Below are 24,031 nucleotides of genomic sequence, written 5' to 3' on the forward strand. Positions count from 1 at the left end.
GCGAGGGTGTGTGAGCGAGAGAGGTGAGGGTGTGTGTGTGTGTGAGAGAGGCGAGGGGGTGTGTGTGTGTGAGAGAGGCGAGGGGGTGTGTGTGTGAGAGAGAGAGGCGAGGGGGTGTGTGTGTGAGCGAGAGAGGCGAGGGTGTGTGAGCGAGAGAGGTGAGGGTGCCTCCGGCTGGTTGGTGTTACCTGGAAGTACATAAAGTTCATGAGCTTGGTGACCTCAGGCTCCAGCACCTCCACTGTCTTCTCATAGATCTCCACTCTGTTGGGCTGCTCATTACACTTCACCTGATGAAGGGGAGATGATCGGTAACGTATTTACATAGAGGTCCAGTGCACAACAGGTTGCAACTAGAACCCCACAGTATAGACGGTTTGTCAGGTGAGTTATATGGAGGTTACCTGTGGGATAGCGCGAGAGCAGCTCCTCCACGTGTACAGCATCACAGCATACTCCTGGCCCTCCTCCAGCATCTCATTCTAAAAGGAAGACAGTTACAAGGCTCTCAAACACAATACAGCTACTAGCCTCTCTCACAGAGGTTGGTGAGGTACAATACAGCTACTAGCCTCTCTCTGAGTTTCCTGAGGTACAATACAGCTACTAGCCTCTCTCTGAGTTTCCTGAGGTACAATACAGCTACTAGCCTCTCTCTCTGAGTTTCCTGAGGTACAATATAGCTACTAGCCTCTCTCTCTCTGAGGTTGGTGAGGTACAATACAGCTACTTGCCTCTCTCACGGAGGTTGGTGAGGTACAATACAGCTACTAGCCTCTCTCACGGAGGTTGGTGAGGTACAATACAGCTACTAGCCTCTCTCATGGAGGTTGGTGAGGTACAATACAGCTACTAGCCTCTCTCGCTGAGGTTCTGAGGTACAATACAGCTACTAGCCTCTCTCTCTGAGGTTGGTGAGGTACAATACAGCTACTAGCCTCTCTCTCTCTCTCTCCCTCTCTCAGGTATAATACAGCTACTAGCCTCTCTCACGGAGGTTGGTGAGGTACAATACAGCTACTAGCCTCTCTCACGGAGGTTGGTGAGGTACAATACAGCTACTAGCCTCTCTCTCTCTGAGGTTCCTGAGGTACAATACAGCTACTAGCCTCTCTCTCTCTGAGGTTCCTGAGGTACAATACAGCTACTAGCCTCTCTCTCTCTGAGGTTCCTGAGGTACAATACAGCTACTAGCCTCTCTCTCTCTCTCTGAGGTTCCTGAGGTACAATACAGCTACTAGCCTCTGAGGTTGTGCATCAGTGCATTCAGAGCAGGCTTGGTCTCAGTGGTTGGTTGGCTGACTGGCTGGCTGGCTGGCTGGCTGGCTGACTGACTGGTTGGCTAACAGTGCTGTTTCATGGTGACCTGGCGGTCGCTCTAAAACACCAATTACCACACTTATTAACATTAATCATTTTGAATTTGTAAAGTGAGTGTGGAAGAAGTGACATTTTTTGTTGTCGTCTATCTACAATGACAAGCCACCGGGGTCTGACATCTTGGATGCAAAATTACTGAGGATAATAATGGACGATATTGCCACATCTTCAATCTAAACCTACTATAAAGGGTGTGTCCTCGGGCCTGAAGGGAGCAAAAGTAATTCCTTTTTCAATCTTTACTAATGACATGCCACTGCAACACTTAAAGAGCTGCAGTTAATTTCAGAATGGGTGGCCAGAAATAAATTATACACAGAGGAGATCAGATGATGTATTTTCCTGTCTTGTTGTCTATGCTTTAAGTTGATAGGATTTGTTCGATTAAAAGGAATATCAATTATTTTTTGCTGCACTTTGGCAAGTGTGCAGGTAAATGGAGGAAGTTGGCCTTCTGTGGGAGGAGTCCTAGCTAGACGCAGGAGCTGTAAAGTCTTGACCATATCATGCCTTTTCATTTCAAATAGTCTGGGCTTTTAGTTGATCGGAGAATACTTTTTTAGATTTAAAGGAAAATAAATCATATTTTTGCTGCGCCATATCCCTGGCTCTCTGTGAATGCTGCGCCATATCCCTGGCTCTCTGTGAATGCTGCGCCATATCCCTGGCTCTCTGTGAATGCTGCGCCATATCCCTGGCTCTCTGTGAATGCTGCGCCATATCCCTGGCTCTCTGTGAATGCTGCGCCATATCCCTGGCTATATTCACATGGTAGGGAACAACCCTGACACAGGCTGGGGTAGTGGCTATGTTCACATGGTAAGGAACAACCCTGACACAGGCTGGGGTAGTGGCTATGTTCACATGGTAAGGAACAACCCTGACACAAGCTGGGGTAGTGGCTATGTTCACATGGTAGGGAACAACCCTGACACAGGCTGGGGTAGTGGCTATGTTCACATGGTAGGGAACAACCCTGACACAGGCTGGGGTAGTGGCTATGTTCACATGGTAGGGAACAACCCTGACACAGGCTGGGGTAGTGGCTATGTTCACATGGTAGGGAACAACCCTAACACAGGCTGGGGTAGTGGCTATGTTCACATGGTAAGGAAGTCACCACATTCACCTCTATTCACTCCCTAGTCAACCCTCCCAGCAGCCCTTTCTCTAACCATAACCCCTCTGTCCCTGTTCTGGGGGCTGGAGAATCTAGAGGAAGTTAATGATTTCATAATGTCCAAAGGCTGATGTACTGTGCTGTGTTTTTATTGCTAGAGCTCTGGTGACCATTTCCTATGTATTCAATAGGCTACACATTGCAACTGGAACCTGGTACTTACCATGCTAGAGTGGGACGGTGGCCTGCTCGATGTGTCTGGAACCTGGTACTTACCACACCAGAGTGGACGGTGGCCTGCTCGATGTGTCTGGAACCTGGTACTTACCACGCTAGAGTGGGACGGTGGCCTGCTCGATGTGTCTGGAACCTGGTACTTACCATGCTAGAGTGGACGGTGGCCTGCTCGATGTGTCTGGAACCTGGTACTTACCATGCTAGAGTGGACGGTGGCCTGCTCGATATATCTGGCGATCCCCGTCACAAAGGCATTACGGTCCTCAAAATTGGTGTTGAAGTTGGGCTTTGGAGAGAGAGAGAGAGAGAGGATGTTTTAATCAAATTAAATCTACATTCAGGTGTTTACCTGCTGAGCTTGACAGGAGATCTGAGAACAGTTCTTACCTGGTACATGAGGGAGCAGGGCAGGGGCTCGATGCAGGGCTGCTGGTCTGGGAGAGGCAGCTCCTCCAGAAGGTCCACATTGGACAGAGCATCCTCCAGGGTCACCGTGGACGCCATGCTGCTGCAACAACACACAGATATAGGAGTTAGAGATATGATGCTGGAACACACAGATATAGGAGTTAGAGACATGATGCTGCTAGAACACAGATATAGGAGTTAGAGATATGATGCTGCAACAACACACAGATATAGGAGTTAGAGATATGATGCTGCTGGAACACAGATATAGCAGTTAGAGATATGATGCTGCAACAACACACAGATATAGGTCAGGACTCCTATTTGACTCAGCCATGCCTCCTTGTCCATCCAACATCAGATTTGCCACCAATGCTACTTACAGGACACATCACTGCACTCTATACTCTTCTGTAAACTGGTCATCTCTATATACCTGTCACAAGACCCACTGGTTGATGCTTATTTATAAAACCGTCTTAGGCCTCACTCCCCCCTATCTGAGATATCTACTGCAGCCCTCACCCTGGTAAATATATCCAATGCAAAAAAAACATCTACCATATAAACAGTATCAATATGAATTCCCATAGAAAGTTTCCACCTCTGAATATTCCCCAAAATGTGCAACCCTAGTCTAGAATGTCATTTTAAGACTTCCCTTCACTGGAACTAAGGGGCCTAGTCTGAACCATGAAAAACAGCCCCAGACCATTATTCCTCCTTCACCAAACGTTTCAGTTGGAACTATGCATTGGGGCCAGGTAGCGTTGTCCTGGCATCCACCAAACCCAGATAGTGTAGCTCGATTCATCCCTCCAGAGAACGTGTTTCCACTGCTCCAGAGTCCAGAGTCTTGTGTGCGGCTGCTCGGCCATGGAAACCCATTTCATGAAGGTCTTGACGAACAGTTCTTGTGCTGACGTTGCTTCTAGAGGCAGTTTGGAATTCGGTAGTGAGTGTTGCAACCAAGGAAAGATGATTTGTACACGCTATGTGCTTCACACTCGCCGGTCCCGTTCTGTGAGCTTGTGTGGCCTACCACTTCACGACTGAGCCATTGTTGTTCCCTGACATTTCCACTTCACAAAAACAGCACTTACAGTTGACCTGGGCAGCTCTAGTAGGGCAGAAATTTGACGAACTGACTTGTTGGAAAGATGGCATCCTATGACGGTGCTACATTGAAAGTCACTAAGCTCTTCAATAAAGTCATTCTATTGTCAATGTTTGTCTATGGAGATTGCATGGCTGTGTGCTCGATGTTACACACCGGTCAGCAATGGGTTGCGCTGAAATAGCTGAATTTGAAGGCGTGTCCACATACTTTTATATAGACAGTGTAAAGTACAGGACAGGTCCAGGTATAACATAATAGCCTAGTATAAATGATTAAACGTCTCCAGCTGCAGGTTAAATAATGATTAAACACCTCCGGCTGCAGGTTAAATAATGATTAAACACCTCCGGCTGTAGGTTAAATAATGATTAAACACCTCCGGCTGTAGGTTAAATAATGATTAAACACCTCCGGCTGCAGGTTAAATAATGATTAAAGGCCTCCGGCTGTAGGTTAAATAATGATTAAACACCTCCGGCTGCAGGTTAAATAATGATTAAACACCTCCGGCTGTAGGTTAAATAATGATTAAATACCTCCGGCTGCAGGTTAAATAATGATTAAACGCCTCCGGCTGTAGGTTAAATAATGATTAAACCCCTCCGGCTGTAGGTTAAATAATGATTAAACCCCTCCGGCTGTAGGTTAAATAATGATTAAACCCCTCCGGCTGTAGGTTAAATAATGATTAAACACCTCCGGCTGTAGGTTAAATACATCCGGCTGTAGGTTAAATAATGATTAAACCCCTCCGGCTGTAGGTTAAATAATGATTAAATACCTCCGGCTGCAGGTTAAATAATGATTAAACGCCTCCGGCTGTAGGTTAAATAATGATTAAACCCCTCCGGCTGTAGGTTAAATAATGATTAAACCCCTCCGGCTGTAGGTTAAATAATGATTAAACCCCTCCGGCTGTAGGTTAAATAATGATTAAACACCTCCGGCTGTAGGTTAAATACATCCGGCTGTAGGTTAAATAATGATTAAACCCCTCCGGCTGTAGGTTAAATAATGATTAAACACCTCCGGCTGTAGGTTAAATAATGATTAAACACCTCCGGCTGTAGGTTAAATAATGATTAAACACCTCCGGCTGCAGGTTAAATAATGATTAAACACCTCCGGCTGTAGGTTAAATAATGATTAAACACCTCCGGCTGTAGGTTAAATAATGATTAAAGGCCTCCGGCTGTAGGTTAAACACATTCTAATTAGCTTCGTTGCAGTCTTGATAATACAGTCACATGCTTCTCTTCTCTTTCTCTCAACTGCTGATGGAGATTTATTGCCATGGAACAATAAAGACTCACTGCAATGAAAACAGACCGTCAGATCGGTATTACAAAGGACTGTGGGGACACACAATCACCCATGGACAGGGTGTGAGAGGGATACCGGCCAGACAGACGGCAGACCGGCCAGACAGGCGGCAGACCGGCCAGACAGGCGGCAGACCGGCCAGACAGGCGGCAGACCGGTTCAGGGGACGCTCCACTAACAGACACTAGTGCTGAGAAATGAACTGAAATGTTGGCTATTTTTCGGTTTTAAACAACTAATTGACCGACATCGGTTCAATAATATGAATTCCATTTCCTTCTGGGGTTTTTTCTGAGAGCTTAATGCACACATTTCCTAGTTTTCCTTGAGCAGCGGTTCATCATCCTGGTCCTGGGGACCCACAGGGCGCACATTGTAGTTGTTGCATTCGCACTACACACCTGATTGAAATCATCAAAGATGATGAGTTGATCATTTGAATCAGCTGTGTAGTGCTAGGGAAAAAACTACAATGTGCACCCTGTGGGTCCCCAGCACCGGGATGAACCACTGCTCTAGAGATACAGTAAATCAGACCAGCTGAACTGTGCGATGGGAGTTGTAGTTTCCAACAGGACAAAACTCTACATATTTTAGCTCAGAAACCGTGGTAATGAACTACAATGACCATATAATCCATTGCTCGCAGGTGTGTTTATTTTACGCCGGCTACGTTAGGTTAGTAGTGTTGGGCAGACACGGACAGTAGTGAGAAGAATGTCTCGTAGGGTATCTCTACATGATCTCAGATCTCCAGGATTATAAATCTGTTGCATCTCGAGGTATCTCTACCTGAAAATACATGATCTCAGATCTCCAGGTTTATAAATCTGTTGCATCGCGAGGTATCTCTACCTGAAAATACATGATCTCAGATCTCCAGGTTTATAAATCTGTTGCATCTCGAGGTATCTCTACTTGAAAATACATGCACTAAGTCGGGGGTTCCCAAACTCGGTCCTGGTGCCCCACTTGGGTGCAAGTTTCGTTTTTTGCCCTAGCACGACACAGCTGATTCAAATAATCAAAGATTGATGATGAGTTCGTTATTTGAATCAGCTGTGTAGTACTCGGGAAAAAAAAAAACTACAAAAATGCACCCAGGGGGGCCCCAGGACCGAGTTTGGGAAACACTGATTGATAGTTGGTATTCAGCAGTCATGAAAGTATGACTTATTTTACTTTGAAGAACTACAAAATAGTGATTTTGTCAGACAGCATAGGCAGCAGCTCTATAGGGATGAGATGATGACTTGGATTGAAATACTAAAAGTCATTAAATAAAACCAATGTAATATACAACTGGAATACTGTATTAAAAAGGTAATAAATGATGGTTCATAAGTGATCTGTAGTGATGGACAGTCACTATCATCATGTGGCTCTGTTTTATTATGTGATGTTACAGCATTCCACATAATGCACTGCATTTAATGTTTAAAAAAAAGAAAACCGTAATATTGTATTTTTTAGAATAGAACCGACCTCAAAAAGCACTAACCGCTCAGCACTGACAGACACACTGTCACACAGACAGAGACACACTGTCAGACAGACACACTGTCACACAGACAGAGACACACTGTCAGACAGACACACTGACACACAGACACACAGACACACAGACACACAGACACACAGACACACAGACACACAGACACACAGACACACAGACACACAGACACACAGACAGATGTGAGGAATCAGAGGCCATGTGGACAGGAGAACACTGCAGGCCTTAATGCTCAAATCCGATTTGGAATATTGACTGTCCAAATCAGATGTGTGTTCAGGCAACAGTCATTAGCTGACATGGCTACACTAGTTGTCATAGTAACAACAGGTGTGTGCACAGTGGTGTCGGCTGATTGGTGGTGCTCGTGCTTCCATTCACTCAGAAGTCATGTTGCAACATAAGGTGACAACGATGCCTGCCGTGGATGTTTCCCAGTTGAGTTGAATGTTCAACATCACAGTGTAAGGACACTAAGTCTCAAAGCACATGTCAAACTCAGAGGGTTTCGCTCCTCCCTTGTTCTTGAATGATGAATTAAGGTCACTAATTAGTAAGGAACTCCCCTCACCTGGTCGCCTAAGTCTTAATTGAAAAGAAAACCCAACAGACACTAGGACCTCCATGGAATGAGTTTGACACCCCTGCCTCAAAGGATGAGATGATCCAACTTTTCAAAACGAGTTCTCTTGCTCGCCGCAGCAGTCAACTAGCTAGCCGTTGGGCTTTCTAGCACAATCACTCATTCGTTTCTAAATAACACGCTAGTTAGTTACCACATGTTCTTGTCAAATTGTCAGAGTAGCTAGCAAGTAACAAGATATGCCAAATAATCCGTGCTTGACTTGGGCAGGAGCGTGTTGTGGTACTCCTGCACCTAAAGTACATGTAGGCAGTACCGCAGTGGTGTGAAGTACTGAAGTAAAAATACTTTAAAGTACTACTTAAGTAGTTTTTTGGGTATCTTTACATTACAATTTATATTTTTGACAACTTTTACTTGACTACATTCCTAAAGAAAACAAAGTACTTTTTACTGCAGACATTTTCCCTGACAACCCAAAGTATTCGTTCCATTTTCCCTGGCAACCCAAAGTATTCGTTCCATTTTCCCTGACAACCCAAAGTATTCGTTCCATTTTCCCTGACAACCCAAAGTATTCGTTCCATTTTCCCTGACAACCCAAAGTATTCGTTCCATTTTCCCTGGCAACCCAAAGTATTCGTTCCATTTTCCCTGGCAACCCAAAGTATTCGTTCCATTTTCCCTGGCAACCCAAAGTATTCGTTCCATTTTCCCTGGCAACCCAAAGTATTCGTTCCATTTTCCCTGGCAACCCAAAGTATTCGTTCCATTTTCCCTGACAACCCAAAGTATTCGTTCCATTTTCCCTGACAACCCAAAGTATTCGTTCCATTTTCCCTGACAACCCAAAGTATTCGTTACATTTTCCCTGACAACCCAAAGTATTCGTTCCATTTTCCCTGACAACCCAAAGTATTCGTTCCATTTTCCCTGACAACCCAAAGTATTCGTTCCATTTTCCCTGACAACCCAAAGTATTTGTTACATTTTGAATGCTTAGCAGGACAGAACATTTTTTGAAATTGACGCACCAGAGAACACGTGGTCATCCCTACTGCCTTTGGTCTGGAGGACTCGATAAACACAAACGCATCTTTAGTAAATAAATGGCCATGTCTGGTTTGCTTAATATAAGGAATTTGAAATTATTTATACTTTTACTTCTACTTTTGATAATTAAGTATACTTTAGCAATTACATTTACTTTTGATACTTACATATATTTAAAATCAAATAGTTTTAGACTTTTACTCAAGTACTATTTTACTGGCAGACTTTTACTTGAGTAACTTTATCAAAGAATCTATATTTTTACTCAACTTTGACAATTGGGTACTTTTTCCACCACTGCAATACCAGAACCCAAACACCGGCACCCAAAATACCGGCACCCAAAATACCGGCACCCAAAATAACGGCACCCACAGCTGTATGGCTTAAGTCCAGACCCATAGAGCAGCTGCATTGTCTATGCTCATTCCATTTGTGGTACAAAACATCTTAATGTTGCGACTCCAACTGCATGTAGAGCAGAAAGAGGGCGGGGTTAGGGTAAGTGCACCTATCAAAAGGAAAAGAGGGCGGGGTTAGGGTAAGTGCACCTATCAAAAGGAAAAGAGGGCGGGGTTAGGGTAAGTGCACTTATCAAAAGGAAAAGAGGGCGGGGTTAGGGTAAGTGCACCTATCAAAGGAGAAGAAGGCGGGGTTAGGGTAAGTGCACCTATCAAAAGAAAAGAGGGCGGGGTTAGGGTAAGTGCACCTATCAAAGGAAAAGAGGGTGGGGTTAGGGTAAGTGCACCTATCAAAGGAAAAGAGGGCGGGGTTAGGGTAAGTGCACCTATCAAAAGGAAAAGAGGGCGGGGTTAGGGTAAGTGCACCTATCAAAGGAGAAGAGGGCGGGGTTAGGGTAAGTGCACCTATCAAAGGAGAAGAGGGCGGGGTTAGGGTAAGGGCACCTTGTACTGGCTGTATGTCTGCATTTTGAAAGCGGACAGCTGAAATGGAATATATATTATATATTTGTTTTGCAACAGTTCACCCAAGTGTTTTTATTTAAATAGCAAGTAAAGTCGTGATGGCAATATTTGGTAAAAAAATTACTCTTAAATTACATTATTTAGCCATATCATGTTTCCCTAATAGACTACAATTACATTATTTAGCCAGATCATGTAATGTAATGCAAAGTTAGTATTAATTTACTTTGCGATACGGTGCCCTTTAAACGGCATCTCTATGTAACAATGGAAGGTTCATTTAACAGTAAAATAAGACTAAATGCATCAAAACGCGCGATCTGTGAGGGGTTGGGGTCAAAACGCGTGATCTGTGAGGGGTTGGGGTCAAAACGCGTGACCTGTGAGAGGTTGGGGTCAAAACGCGTGACCTGTGAGAGGTTGGGGTCAAAACACGTGATCTGTGAGGGGTTGGGGTCAAAACACGTGATCTGTGAGGGGTTGGGGTCAGAACACGTGATCTGTGAGGGGTTGGGGTCAAAACACGTGATCTGTGAGGGGTTGGGGTCAAAACACGTGATCTGTGAGAGGTTGGGGTCAAAACGCGTGATCTGTGAGGGGTTGGGGTCAAAACACGTGATCTGTGAGGGGTTGGGGTCAAAACACGTGATCTGTGAGGGGTTGGGGTCAAAACACGTGATCTGTGAGAGGTTGGGGTCAAAACACGTGATCTGTGAGAGGTTGGGGTCAAAACACGTGATCTGTGAGAGGTTGGGGTCAAAACACGTGATCTGTGAGAGGTTGGGGTCAAAACACGTGATCTGTGAGAGGTTGGGGTCAAAACACATGATCTGTGAGAGGTTGGGGTCAAAACACGTGATCTGTGAGGGGTTGGGGTCAAAACACGTGATCTGTGAGGGGTTGGGGTCAAAACACGTGATCTGTGAGGGGTTGGGGTCAAAACACGTGATCTGTGAGAGGTTGGGGTCAAAACACGTGATCTGTGAGAGGTTGGGGTCAAAACACGTGACCTGTGAGGGGTTGGTCCACCAAGTGTGTGACTGACAAAGTACGACTGGTAAGAAATAGTTATTAATACCCACGTACATATCTAACAGGCATCAGGCTATCAATGTGTATACTATCAATGTGTATACTATCTAACAGGCTGGAGGCTATCAATGTGTATAATATCTAACAGGCTGGAGGCTATCAACGTGTATAATATCTAACAGGCTGGAGGCTATCAATGTGTATAATATCTAACAGGCGGGGTAAGAGTAGAGAAGACACTATGAAATGCTAATGCACATTCTGACTGAGTGACAGTAAACTTGGCTGCCTGCTGCAACTTGACCACAGACACTCAGAGTGCTAATCTGAAGCTTTTTTTGCAGTGACATATTTAGCCAACATCTATTCACATTAAAACACTTCCCTGTTGTGTTTTACAATCACAAGTATCATCCGATCCAACTGTCAATTTACGGATATGATTATGAGTATAGCCATGTCAGCAAACCCCTGACAGGAACTTACACATAACTGATCAATAAGACATCCGATTGGCTTAGAATAAACACTGGTATGGGATACAACAATCACATTTCCTGGTTGAAACACTCAATCTAAAAGATGGAAGTAGGACCGAATACGTATTATAGTTGTGGAGCTCTTCAACACTGACTCACTGGCAGACCTGTGGAATACAGTCTGGCAGAGCAGGGTAGTAAACTGGAGAGAACTACACATGGTATGTTATGCTTACGTTTCTACAAATGACTTAACACAGAGTCACTATGCAGACGTCACTCTGCCATTTCCTGGTTGATAAAACTAGTAGTTTGACTAATTTCAGTTTGTGAGACAAAACAAGCAAGTGTAGTATAGAGAATCACTGTTCCCTCTCAACCACTGTGACATTTATTATCCATAACCAGGAATACTCTATTTTCAGCTGTTTGAAGCTGGTGTACAAAACCCCTATGTAAAAGACCCAAAAACAACAAAGACGCAAACCCAGAAGCTAAATAGAATAGGTGTACTTTCACTGTAGAAAAGCAGGAAGACTCAGTGACTTCTGGTTCAGTTCCTCTTGAAGCTGCAAAGTCTCCGGTTGTCTTCTCCTTCCCTTATAAATAGGGTTAAATGCCTTGTCCCAGGATTAGGTCTAAGCCCTAGGGAGTTCCGGGCCCTAGGGAGTTCCGGGCCCTAGGGAGGTGGGCAGCAGCAGAGTAGAGAGACAAGTAGGACTGAACCACAGCTAACTAAGAGACTCAGGAGGTGTCCCTGATCCCTCTCTGTAGTGTAATTGATTGCACCCAAATTGGTAATTTCAATGTACAGGATTCATGTCAATGTACAGGATTCCAAATCAATGGCCAAGAGCCTCCCACGGACCCCCAATCCCAAACCAAGAGCCACCCACGGACCCCCCCTCCCAAACCAAGAGCCACCCACAGACCCCCCCCTCCCAAACCAAGAGCCACCCACAGACCCCCCCTCCCAAACCAAGAGCCACCCACGGACCCCCCCTCCCAAACCAAGAGCCACCCACGGACCTCCCCCCTCCCAAACCAAGAGCCACCCACGGACCTCCCCCCTCCCAAACCAAGAGCCACCCACGGACCTCCCCCCTCCCAAACCAAGAGCCACCCACGGACCTCCCCCCTCCCAAACCAAGAGCCACCCACGGACCTCCCCCCTCCCAAACCAAGAGCCACCCACGGACCTCCCCCCCCTCCCAAACCAAGAGCCACCCACAAATCCAATGCATGTCAATGGTACCAGTATTAGCATTTTCACGCATCATATCCAACTCTATAAGTAACATAATTGATCTACAACATTTTTAGATACTTTATTATGAGTTGGATATGAAGCGTGAAAATGCTAATATAGGTACCATTGACTTGCATTGGATTTGTGCCACAAATGCTAAAAAGTTAGCATCTGAAACAGGGTCCAACAAAACCAAAGCGTGGTCTGCTGTCATACCTTATCCACAGACTGCTTACAGTCTTATGTCATTTGCTACACTCTTTATCAAAGGGCCACAGACTGCTTACAGGGGAAGGAAACCAATATGTCCTTTTTGTAATTTAGGAGGCCAATTTGTTTTCAGCACTTCTCTTTCCATGACGGATTGAAACTTGATGTTTTCTCATGACTCGTCTCTCTGCAGCAGACACATGGTGAGCAACATGTTCGCAACATCGAATCACAATAAAATCACAGTATGCAATTACAATACACATCATAGAAGCGTCGTGATAATATCCGATCGTGAGGTCCCTGGTAATTCCTAGCCCTAATATCTAGGGGGGGCGTTCAGTTCACTCAGACGTTTGCGACGTTGTGGAATGGTTTGTACCTGAATGCCACATTTTCCCCAAAACATTTTTTGTAAGTTCTTGAACAGAAAGATAAGTTCTCCATTTAGGTGGGCGTGGCTTGAAGCAAAGAGCGGCGTATTTTAAACGGTGCATTTTTAACCCACAACCCAACCCGTTTTCCCCCCCAACTGGTCATTCATTACAGCACCGTTTCAATTCAATTGAAGGTATAAATGTAGTGAACCCAGCCCAGGAGTCCAGCGCTGTTGGAAATAAGTCTCCTCTCACAGACTCTCGTCTGGATGAAGCCTGGCGTGGTAGAAACTCCGTTCAAGTCAAGTTATGTTTTGTGGCCCTGTTGTCGAGACCAGCAGCAAAAGATGTAGCCAATGGCACCTCTGAACAGGAGATTGACAGAGTCACACCTCCAACAGTAGCTGTGCAGTTGCAACAAGTTGTCACGTTGCAAATATACAAGAGGTGTGAAATCACATGAAAACTTCAGCTTCCAAGGAAACCACTTTGCTCGAAGCCTCACTTTTCACAAGAAAAACAACTAGAGGTAGAAACCCTGCAGAGATAAATGACGTCCCCCACCACAAACCAAACCTGCAATACCAAGATCCAGATATACTAGGGTCCAGCTGTCACCCTCCCCCATCTACAGTTTCTCTCTTTCGCTTCTAAACCTCAGCAGCAACTCTCACTTCTCCTAAACGTCAGCAGCAACTCTCACTTCTCCTAAACATCAGCTGCAACCCCCTCTACCCTGCCCCCTCTCTCAACTGTGCTTCACCAGATCACACAAGGAAGGAAGACACTGAGCAAATACAAAACACACCGAGTTCCTTGGGCCTATACCAGACTGCAGGAGGGCCTATACCAGACTGCTGGAGGGCCTATACCAGACTGCTGGAGGGCCTATACCAGACTGCAGGAGGGCCTATACCAGACTGCTGGAGGGCCTATACCAGACTGCTGGAGGGCCTATACCAGACTGCTGGAGGGCCTATACCAGACTGCTGGAGGGCCTATACCAGACTGCAGGAGGGCCTATACCAGACTGCTGGAGGGCCTATACCAGACTGCTGGAGGGCCTATACTAGACTGCTGGAGGGCCTATACCAGACTGCTGGAGGGCCTATACCAGACTGCTGGAGGGCCTATACCAGACTGCTGGAGGGCCTATACCAGACTGCTGGAGGGCCTATACTAGACTGCTGGAGGGCCTATACCAGACTGCTGGAGGGCCTATACTAGACTGCTGGAGGGCCTATACCAGACTGCTGGAGGGCCTATACTAGACTGCTGGAGGGCCTATACCAGACTGCTGGAGGGCCTATACCAGACTGCTGGAGGGCCTATACCAGACTGCTGGAGGGCCTATACCAGACTGCTGGAGGGCCTATACTAGACTGCTGGAGGGCCTATACCAGACTGCTGGAGGGCCAATACTAGACTGCTGGAGGGCCTATACTAGACTGCTGGAGGGCCTATACTAGACTGCTGGAGGGCCTATACTAGACTGCTGGAGGGCCTATACTAGACTGCTGGAGGGCCTATACTAGACTGCTGGAGGGCCTATACTAGACTGCTGGAGGGCCTATACCAGACTGCAGGAGGGCCTATACCAGACTGCTGGAGGGCCTATACTAGACTGCTGGAGGGCCTATACTAGACTGCTGGAGGGCCTATACTAGACTGCTGGAGGGCCTATACCAGACTGCTGGAGGGCCTATACTAGACTGCTGGAGGGCCTATACCAGACTGCTGGAGGGCCTATACTAGACTGCTGGAGGGCCTATACTAGACTGCTGGAGGGCCTATACTAGACTGCTGGAGGGCCTATACCAGACTGCAGGAGGGCCTATACCAGACTGCTGGAGGGCCTATACTAGACTGCTGGAGGGCCTATACTAGACTGCTGGAGGGCCTATACCAGACTGCTGGAGGGCCTATACCAGACTGCTGGAGGGCCTATACCAGACTGCTGGAGGGCCTATACCAGACTGCTGGAGGGCCTATACTAGACTGCTGGAGGGCCTATACCAGACTGCTGGAGGGCCTATACTAGACTGCTGGAGGGCCTATACCAGACTGCTGGAGGGCCTATACCAGACTGCTGGAGGGCCTATACCAGACTGCTGGAGGGCCTATACTAGACTGCTGGAGGGCCTATACCAGACTGCTGGAGGGCCTATACTAGACTGCTGGAGGGCCTATATCAGACTGCTGGAGGGCCTATACCAGACTGCTGGAGGGCCTATACCAGACTGCTGGAGGGCCTATACCAGACTGCTGGAGGGCCTATACCAGACTGCTGGAGGGCCTATACCAGACTGCTGGAGGGCCTATACTAGACTGCTGGAGGGCCTATACTAGACTGCTGGAGGGCCTATACCAGACTGCAGGAGGGCCTATACCAGACTGCTGGAGGGCCTATACCAGACTGCTGGAGGGCCTATACCAGACTGCTGGAGGGCCTATACTAGACTGCTGGAGGGCCTATACTAGACTGCTGGAGGGCCTATACCAGACTGCAGGAGGGCCTATACCAGACTGCTGGAGGGCCTATACTAGACTGCAGGAGGGCCTATACTAGACTGCTGGAGGGCCTATACTAGACTGCAGGAGGGCCTATACTAGACTGCTGGAGGGCCTATACTAGACTGCAGGAGGGCCTATACTAGACTGCTGGAGGGCCTATACTAGACTGCAGGAGGGCCTATACTAGACTGCTGGAGGGCCTATACCAGACTGCAGGAGGGCCTATACTAGACTGCTGGAGGGCCTATACTAGACTGCAGGAGGGCCTATACTAGACTGCTGGAGGGCCTATACTAGACTGCAGGAGGGCCTATACTAGACTGCTGGAGGGCCTATACCAGACTGCAGGAGGGCCTATACCAGACTGCTGGAGGGCCTATACCAGACTGCTGGAGGGCCTATACCAGACTGCTGGAGGGCCTATACCAGACTGCTGGAGGGCCTATACTAGACTGCTGGAGGGCCTATACCAGACTGCTGGAGGGCCTATACTAGACTGCTGGAGGGCCTATACCAGACTGCTGGAGGGCCTATACTAGACTGCTGGAGGGCCTATACCAGACTGCTGGAGGGCCTATACTAGACTGCTGGAGGGCCTATACCAGACTGCTGGAGGGCCTATACCAGACTGCTGGAGGGCCTATACCAGACTGCTGGAGGGCCTATACCAGACTGCTGGAGGGCCTATACTAGACTGCTGGAGGGCCTATACTAGACTGCTGGAGGGCCTATACCAGACTGCTGGAGGGCATATACTAGACTGCTGGAGGGCCTATACTAGACTGCTGGAGGGCCTATACTAGACTGCTGGAGGGCCTATACTAGACTGCTGGAGGGCCTATACTAGACTGCTGGAGGGCCTATACCAGACTGCAGGAGGGCCTATACCAGACTGCTGGAGGGCCTATACTAGACTGCTGGAGGGCCTATACTAGACTGCTGGAGGGCCTATACTAGACTGCTGGAGGGCCTATACCAGACTGCTGGAGGGCCTATACTAGACTGCTGGAGGGCCTATACCAGACTGCTGGAGGGCCTATACTAGACTGCTGGAGGGCCTATACTAGACTGCTGGAGGGCCTATACTAGACTGCTGGAGGGCCTATACCAGACTGCAGGAGGGCCTATACCAGACTGCTGGAGGGCCTATACTAGACTGCTGGAGGGCCTATACCAGACTGCTGGAGGGCCTATACCAGACTGCTGGAGGGCCTATACCAGACTGCTGGAGGGCCTATACCAGACTGCTGGAGGGCCTATACTAGACTGCTGGAGGGCCTATACCAGACTGCTGGAGGGCCTATACTAGACTGCTGGAGGGCCTATACCAGACTGCTGGAGGGCCTATACCAGACTGCTGGAGGGCCTATACCAGACTGCTGGAGGACCTATACTAGACTGCTGGAGGGCCTATACCAGACTGCTGGAGGGCCTATACTAGACTGCTGGAGGGCCTATACCAGACTGCTGGAGGGCCTATATCAGACTGCTGGAGGGCCTATACCAGACTGCTGGAGGGCCTATACCAGACTGCTGGAGGGCCTATACCAGACTGCTGGAGGGCCTATACCAGACTGCTGGAGGGCCTATACTAGACTGCTGGAGGGCCTATACTAGACTGCTGGAGGGCCTATACCAGACTGCAGGAGGGCCTATACCAGACTGCTGGAGGGCCTATACCAGACTGCTGGAGGGCCTATACCAGACTGCTGGAGGGCCTATACTAGACTGCTGGAGGGCCTATACTAGACTGCTGGAGGGCCTATACCAGACTGCAGGAGGGCCTATACCAGACTGCTGGAGGGCCTATACCAGACTGCTGGAGGGCCTATACCAGACTGCTGGAGGGCCTATACCAGACTGCTGGAGGGCCTATACCAGACTGCTGGAGGGCCTATACCAGACTGCTGGAGGGCCTATACCAGACTGCTGGAGGGCCTATACCAGACTGCAGGAGGGCCTATATCAGACTGCTGGAGGGCCTATACCAGACTGCTGGAGGGCCTATACCAGACTGCAGGAGGGCCTATACCAGACTGCTGGAGGGCCTATACCAGACTGCAGGAGGGCCTATACCAGACTGCTGGAGGGCCTATACCAGACTGCTGGAGGGCCTATACCAGACTGCTGGAGGGCCTATACCAGACTGCTGGAGGGCCTATATCAGACTGCTGGAGGGCCTATACCAGACTGCTGGAGGGCCTATACCAGACTGCAGGAGGGCCTATACCAGACTGCTGGAGGGCCTATACCAGACTGCAGGAGGGCCTATACCAGACTGCTGGAGGGCCTATACCAGACTGCTGGAGGGCCTATACCAGACTGCTGGAGGGCCTATACCAGACTGCTGGAGGGCCTATATCAGACTGCTGGAGGGCCTATACCAGACTGCTGGAGGGCCTATACCAGACTGCAGGAGGGCCTATACCAGACTGCTGGAGGGCCTATACCAGACTGCAGGAGGGCCTATACCAGACTGCTGGAGGGCCTATACTAGACTGCTGGAGGGCCTATACCAGACTGCAGGAGGGCCTATACCAGACTGCTGGAGGGCCTATACTAGACTGCTGGAGGGCCTATACTAGACTGCTGGAGGGCCTATACCAGACTGCTGGAGGGCCTATACCAGACTGCAGGAGGGCCTATACCAGACTGCTGGAGGGCCTATATCAGACTGCTGGAGGGCCTATACCAGACTGCTGGAGGGCCTATATCAGACTGCTGGAGGGCCTATACCAGACTGCTGGAGGGCCTATACCAGACTGCTGGAGGGCCTATACTAGACTGCTGGAGGGCCTATACTAGACTGCTGGAGGGCCTATACTAGACTGCTGGAGGGCCTATACCAGACTGCTAGAGGGCCTATACTAGACTGCTGGAGGGCCTATACCAGACTGCTGGAGGGCCTATACTAGACTGCTGGAGGGCCTATACCAGACTGCTGGAGGGCCTATACTAGACTGCTGGAGGGCCTATACTAGACTGCTGGAGGGCCTATACCAGACTGCTGGAGGGCCTATACCAGACTGCTGGAGGGCCTATACCAGACTGCTGGAGGGCCTATACTAGACTGCTGGAGGGCCTATACTAGACTGCTGGAGGGCCTATACCAGACTGCTGGAGGGCCTATACTAGACTGCTGGAGGGCCTATACTAGACTGTTGGAGGGCCTATACCAGATTGCAGGAGGGCCTATACCAGACTGCTGGAGGGCCTATACCAGACTGCTGGAGGGCCTATACCAGACTGCTGGAGGGCCTATACTAGACTGCTGGAGGGCCTATACCAGACTGCTGGAGGGCCTATACTAGACTGCTGGAGGGCCTATACTAGACTGCTGGAGGGCGTATACCAGACTGCTGGAGGGCCTATACTAGACTGCTGGAGGGCCTATATCAGACTGCAGGAGGGCCTATACCAGACTGCTGGAGGGCCTATACTAGACTGCTGGAGGGCCTATACCAGACTGCTGGAGGGCCTATACTAGACTGCTGGAGGGCCTATATCAGACTGCTGGAGGGCCTATACCAGACTGCTGGAGGGCGTATACCAGACTGCTGGAGGGACTATATCAGACTGCAGGAGGGCCTATACCAGACTGCTGGAGGGCCTATACTAGACTGCTGGAGGGCCTATACCAGACTGCTGGAGGGCCTATACTAGACTGCTGGAGGGCCTATATCAGACTGCTGGAGGGCCTATACCAGACTGCTGGAGGGCCTATACCAGACTGCTGGAGGGCCTATACCAGACTGCTGGAGGGCCTATACCAGACTGCTGGAGGGCCTATACTAGACTGCTGGAGGGCCTATATCAGACTGCTGGAGGGCCTATACCAGACTGCTGGAGGGCCTATACTAGACTGCTGGAGGGCCTATACTAGACTGCTGGAGGGCCTATACCAGACTGCAGGAGGGCCTATACCAGACTGCTGGAGGGCCTATACTAGACTGCTGGAGGGCCTATACTAGACTGCTGGAGGGCCTATACCAGACTGCAGGAGGGCCTATACCAGACTGCAGGAGGGCCTATACTAGACTGCTGGAGGGCCTATACTAGACTGCTGGAGGGCCTATACCAGACTGCTGGAGGGCCTATACCAGACTGCTGGAGGGCCTATACTAGACTGCTGGAGGGCCTATACTAGACTGCTGGAGGGCCTATACCAGACTGCTGGAGGGCCTATACCAGACTGCTGGAGGGCCTATACCAGACTGCTGGAGGGCCTATACTAGACTGCTGGAGGGCCTATATCAGACTGCTGGAGGGCCTATACCAGACTGCTGGAGGGCCTATATCAGACTGCTGGAGGGCCTATACTAGACTGCTGGAGGGCCTATACTAGACTGCTGGAGGGCCTATACCAGACTGCTGGAGGGCCTATACCAGACTGCTGGAGGGCCTATACTAGACTGCTGGAGGGCCTATATCAGACTGCTGGAGGGCCTATACCAGACTGCAGGAGGGCCTATACCAGACTGCTGGAGGGCCTATACCAGACTGCTGGAGGGCCTATACCAGACTGCTGGAGGGCCTATATCAGACTGCTGGAGGGCCTATACCAGACTGCTGGAGGGCCTATATCAGACTGCTGGAGGGCCTATACTAGACTGCTGGAGGGCCTATACTAGACTGCTGGAGGGCCTATACCAGACTGCTGGAGGGCCTATACCAGACTGCTGGAGGGCCTATACTAGACTGCTGGAGGGCCTATATCAGACTGCTGGAGGGCCTATACCAGACTGCTGGAGGGCCTATACCAGACTGCTGGAGGGCCTATACTAGACTGCTGGAGGGCCTATACTAGACTGCTGGAGGGCCTATACCAGACTGCTGGAGGGCCTATACTAGACTGCAGGAGGGCCTATACCAGACTGCTGGAGGGCCTATACCAGACTGCTGGAGGGCCTATACCAGACTGCTGGAGGGCCTATACCAGACTGCTGGAGGGCCTATACCAGACTGCTGGAGGGCCTATACCAGACTGCAGGAGGGCCTATACCAGACTGCTGGAGGGCCTATACCAGACTGCTGGAGGGCCTATACTAGACTGCTGGAGGGCCTATACTAGACTGCTGGAGGGCCTATACCAGACTGCTGGAGGGCCTATACTAGACTGCTGGAGGGCCTATACCAGACTGCTGGAGGGCCTATACCAGACTGCTGGAGGGCCTATACCAGACTGCTGGAGGGCCTATACCAGACTGCTGGAGGGCCTATACCAGACTGCTGGAGGGCCTATACTAGACTGCTGGAGGGCCTATACCAGACTGCTGGAGGGCCTATACCAGACTGCAGGAGGGCCTATACCAGACTGCAGGAGGGCCTATACCAGACTGCTGGAGGGCCTATACCAGACTGCTGGAGGGCCTATACCAGACTGCAGGAGGGCCTATACCAGACTGCTGGAGGGCCTATACCAGACTGCTGGAGGGCCTATACTAGACTGCTGGAGGGCCTATACTAGACTGCTGGAGGGCCTATACCAGACTGCTGGAGGGCCTATACTAGACTGCTGGAGGGCCTATACCAGACTGCTGGAGGGCCTATACTAGACTGCTGGAGGGCCTATACCAGACTGCTGGAGGGCCTATACTAGACTGCTGGAGGGCCTATACCAGACTGCTGGAGGGCCTATACCAGACTGCAGGAGGGCCTATACCAGACTGCTGGAGGGCCTATATCAGACTGCTGGAGGGCCTATACTAGACTGCTGGAGGGCCTATACTAGACTGCTGGAGGGCCTATACCAGACTGCTGGAGGGCCTATACCAGACTGCTGGAGGGCCTATACTAGACTGCTGGAGGGCCTATATCAGACTGCTGGAGGGCCTATACCAGACTGCAGGAGGGCCTATACCAGACTGCTGGAGGGCCTATACCAGACTGCTGGAGGGCCTATACCAGACTGCTGGAGGGCCTATATCAGACTGCTGGAGGGCCTATACCAGACTGCTGGAGGGCCTATATCAGACTGCTGGAGGGCCTATACTAGACTGCTGGAGGGCCTATACTAGACTGCTGGAGGGCCTATACCAGACTGCTGGAGGGCCTATACCAGACTGCTGGAGGGCCTATACTAGACTGCTGGAGGGCCTATATCAGACTGCTGGAGGGCCTATACCAGACTGCTGGAGGGCCTATACCAGACTGCTGGAGGGCCTATACTAGACTGCTGGAGGGCCTATACTAGACTGCTGGAGGGCCTATACCAGACTGCTGGAGGGCCTATACTAGACTGCAGGAGGGCCTATACCAGACTGCTGGAGGGCCTATACCAGACTGCTGGAGGGCCTATACCAGACTGCTGGAGGGCCTATACCAGACTGCTGGAGGGCCTATACCAGACTGCTGGAGGGCCTATACCAGACTGCAGGAGGGCCTATACCAGACTGCTGGAGGGCCTATACCAGACTGCTGGAGGGCCTATACTAGACTGCTGGAGGGCCTATACTAGACTGCTGGAGGGCCTATACCAGACTGCTGGAGGGCCTATACTAGACTGCTGGAGGGCCTATACCAGACTGCTGGAGGGCCTATACCAGACTGCTGGAGGGCCTATACCAGACTGCTGGAGGGCCTATACCAGACTGCTGGAGGGCCTATACCAGACTGCTGGAGGGCCTATACTAGACTGCTGGAGGGCCTATACCAGACTGCTGGAGGGCCTATACCAGACTGCAGGAGGGCCTATACCAGACTGCAGGAGGGCCTATACCAGACTGCTGGAGGGCCTATACCAGACTGCTGGAGGGCCTATACCAGACTGCAGGAGGGCCTATACCAGACTGCTGGAGGGCCTATACCAGACTGCTGGAGGGCCTATACTAGACTGCTGGAGGGCCTATACTAGACTGCTGGAGGGCCTATACCAGACTGCTGGAGGGCCTATACTAGACTGCTGGAGGGCCTATACCAGACTGCTGGAGGGCCTATACTAGACTGCTGGAGGGCCTATACCAGACTGCTGGAGGGCCTATACTAGACTGCTGGAGGGCCTATACCAGACTGCTGGAGGGCCTATACTAGACTGCTGGAGGGCCTATACCAGACTGCTGGAGGGCCTATACCAGACTGCTGGAGGGCCTATACCAGACTGCTGGAGGGCCTATACTAGACTGCTGGAGGGCCTATACCAGACTGCTGGAGGGCCTATACTAGACTGCTGGAGGGCCTATACCAGACTGCTGGAGGGCCTATACTAGACTGCTGGAGGGCCTATACCAGACTGCTGGAGGGCCTATACCAGACTGCTGGAGGGCCTATACCAGACTGCAGGAGGGCCTATACCAGACTGCAGGAGGGCCTATACCAGACTGCTGGAGGGCCTATACCAGACTGCTGGAGGGCCTATACCAGACTGCTGGAGGGCCTACAGTAGACTAGATCTAGGCCTATCTGGTCTCAATAGAGACGTGTTGAGCTTTAAGATAAACTTCTCCTTATCTAATTGCAGAATTGGTTAGTGGTGGCAGAATGACTACAGGATAGTGGGTGTATTACAAAGCAAGGATCCAACCAACCGGTGAATGGTTACATTGTGGTTTTGTAGGAACCTGGGCCATGCCACCCAGCCCACACCCAACAGATATGATACGAGTACATAGAAACCACATTTATAAATCAACAATATAAGTCACTACAGACATCTGGTTCGTATGCACTGACACCAAATACAATTTAAACCTTGATTTTTGCAGAGCAATGGATATGACTTCAGTTCAGAAAGAATGAAATGTCAACTTTGAAATCTCTGTTCCTCAATAACAACCCAACAGCAGTGACCGACACGTAGGTCAACTAGTAGTTCAACTACTAGACATTTTGCAGGTGGTAGCTGAACTACACTGAACACAAATAGAAGAAACGCAACATGTAAAGTGTTGGTCCCATGTTTCATGAGCTGAAATTACAAAAATCCCAGAAACGTTCCATACCTGCAAAAACTCCCCACCCATAGCTGCACCCCTGCACCCACTGCGTCTGCTGCACCCCTGCACCCCTGCGCCCACTGCGCCCGCTGCACCCACTGCGTCTGCTGCACCCCTGCACCCCTGCGCCCACTGTACCCCTGCTCCCCTGCCCAGGCAAGTGAAATCCATAGATAAGAGCTTTGTGAATTTATTTCAATTGACTGATTTCCTTCCATGAACTGTAACTCAGTAAAATCGTTGAAATTGTTGCATTTATATTTTTGTTCAGTATTGTTGGATTTGACATTTTGAACATTGAGATAAGACATGATAGATCAGACGCATATTAAGGAGAGAGATCTGTAGAAAGACAGAGTGGCTGTGGAATGTGTTGGGGGACGGGAGCAGAGCAACGTGTTGATACAGGGGAGACAGATGGACATCTGTGGACTAGGGGAAGGAGGGGTTGAGGTCAGGAGGTGAGGACAGATCTGAAGGGAGTATTTCAAGGTTTTACTACCCTTTTCCTGTGGAACCATAAGATGTAAGGATTGGAGAGGAGGAGGAGCAACGAACCACTCTTGCTGTCTCTGA

At 49.7% G+C, this 24,031-nt stretch overlaps 1 protein-coding gene across 7 annotated transcripts in view; it reads right to left on the reverse strand.

Annotated features, from left to right (window-relative positions):
• Positions 1 to 24,031, reverse strand: part of LOC110524889 (cytoplasmic FMR1-interacting protein 1 homolog) — an 80,628-nt gene that overhangs the window by 51,496 nt on the left and 5,101 nt on the right. For 4 of the 7 annotated variants that reach the window (XM_090236525.1, XM_090236530.1, XM_090236528.1 and 1 more), the window contains exons 2-5: positions 3,125 to 3,245; positions 2,934 to 3,023; positions 405 to 482; positions 189 to 290 (exon numbers count right to left, since the gene is read on the reverse strand). In XM_090236525.1, the coding sequence (XP_090092651.1) occupies positions 189 to 290; positions 405 to 482; positions 2,934 to 3,023; positions 3,125 to 3,241 (387 nt within the window). In that variant the 5' untranslated portion in view covers positions 3,242 to 3,245. Of the gene's footprint in view, positions 1 to 188; positions 291 to 404; positions 483 to 2,881; positions 3,024 to 3,124; positions 3,246 to 24,031 lie in introns of those variants that run through there. The other 3 variants (XM_090236526.1, XM_090236529.1, XM_090236527.1) reach the window with 2 other exon arrangements.

Source organism: Oncorhynchus mykiss, chromosome 5 (assembly GCF_057628025.1).
Source record: "Oncorhynchus mykiss isolate SJ-2025 chromosome 5, ASM5762802v1, whole genome shotgun sequence".
NCBI classification, from domain to species: domain Eukaryota; kingdom Metazoa; phylum Chordata; class Actinopteri; order Salmoniformes; family Salmonidae; genus Oncorhynchus; species Oncorhynchus mykiss.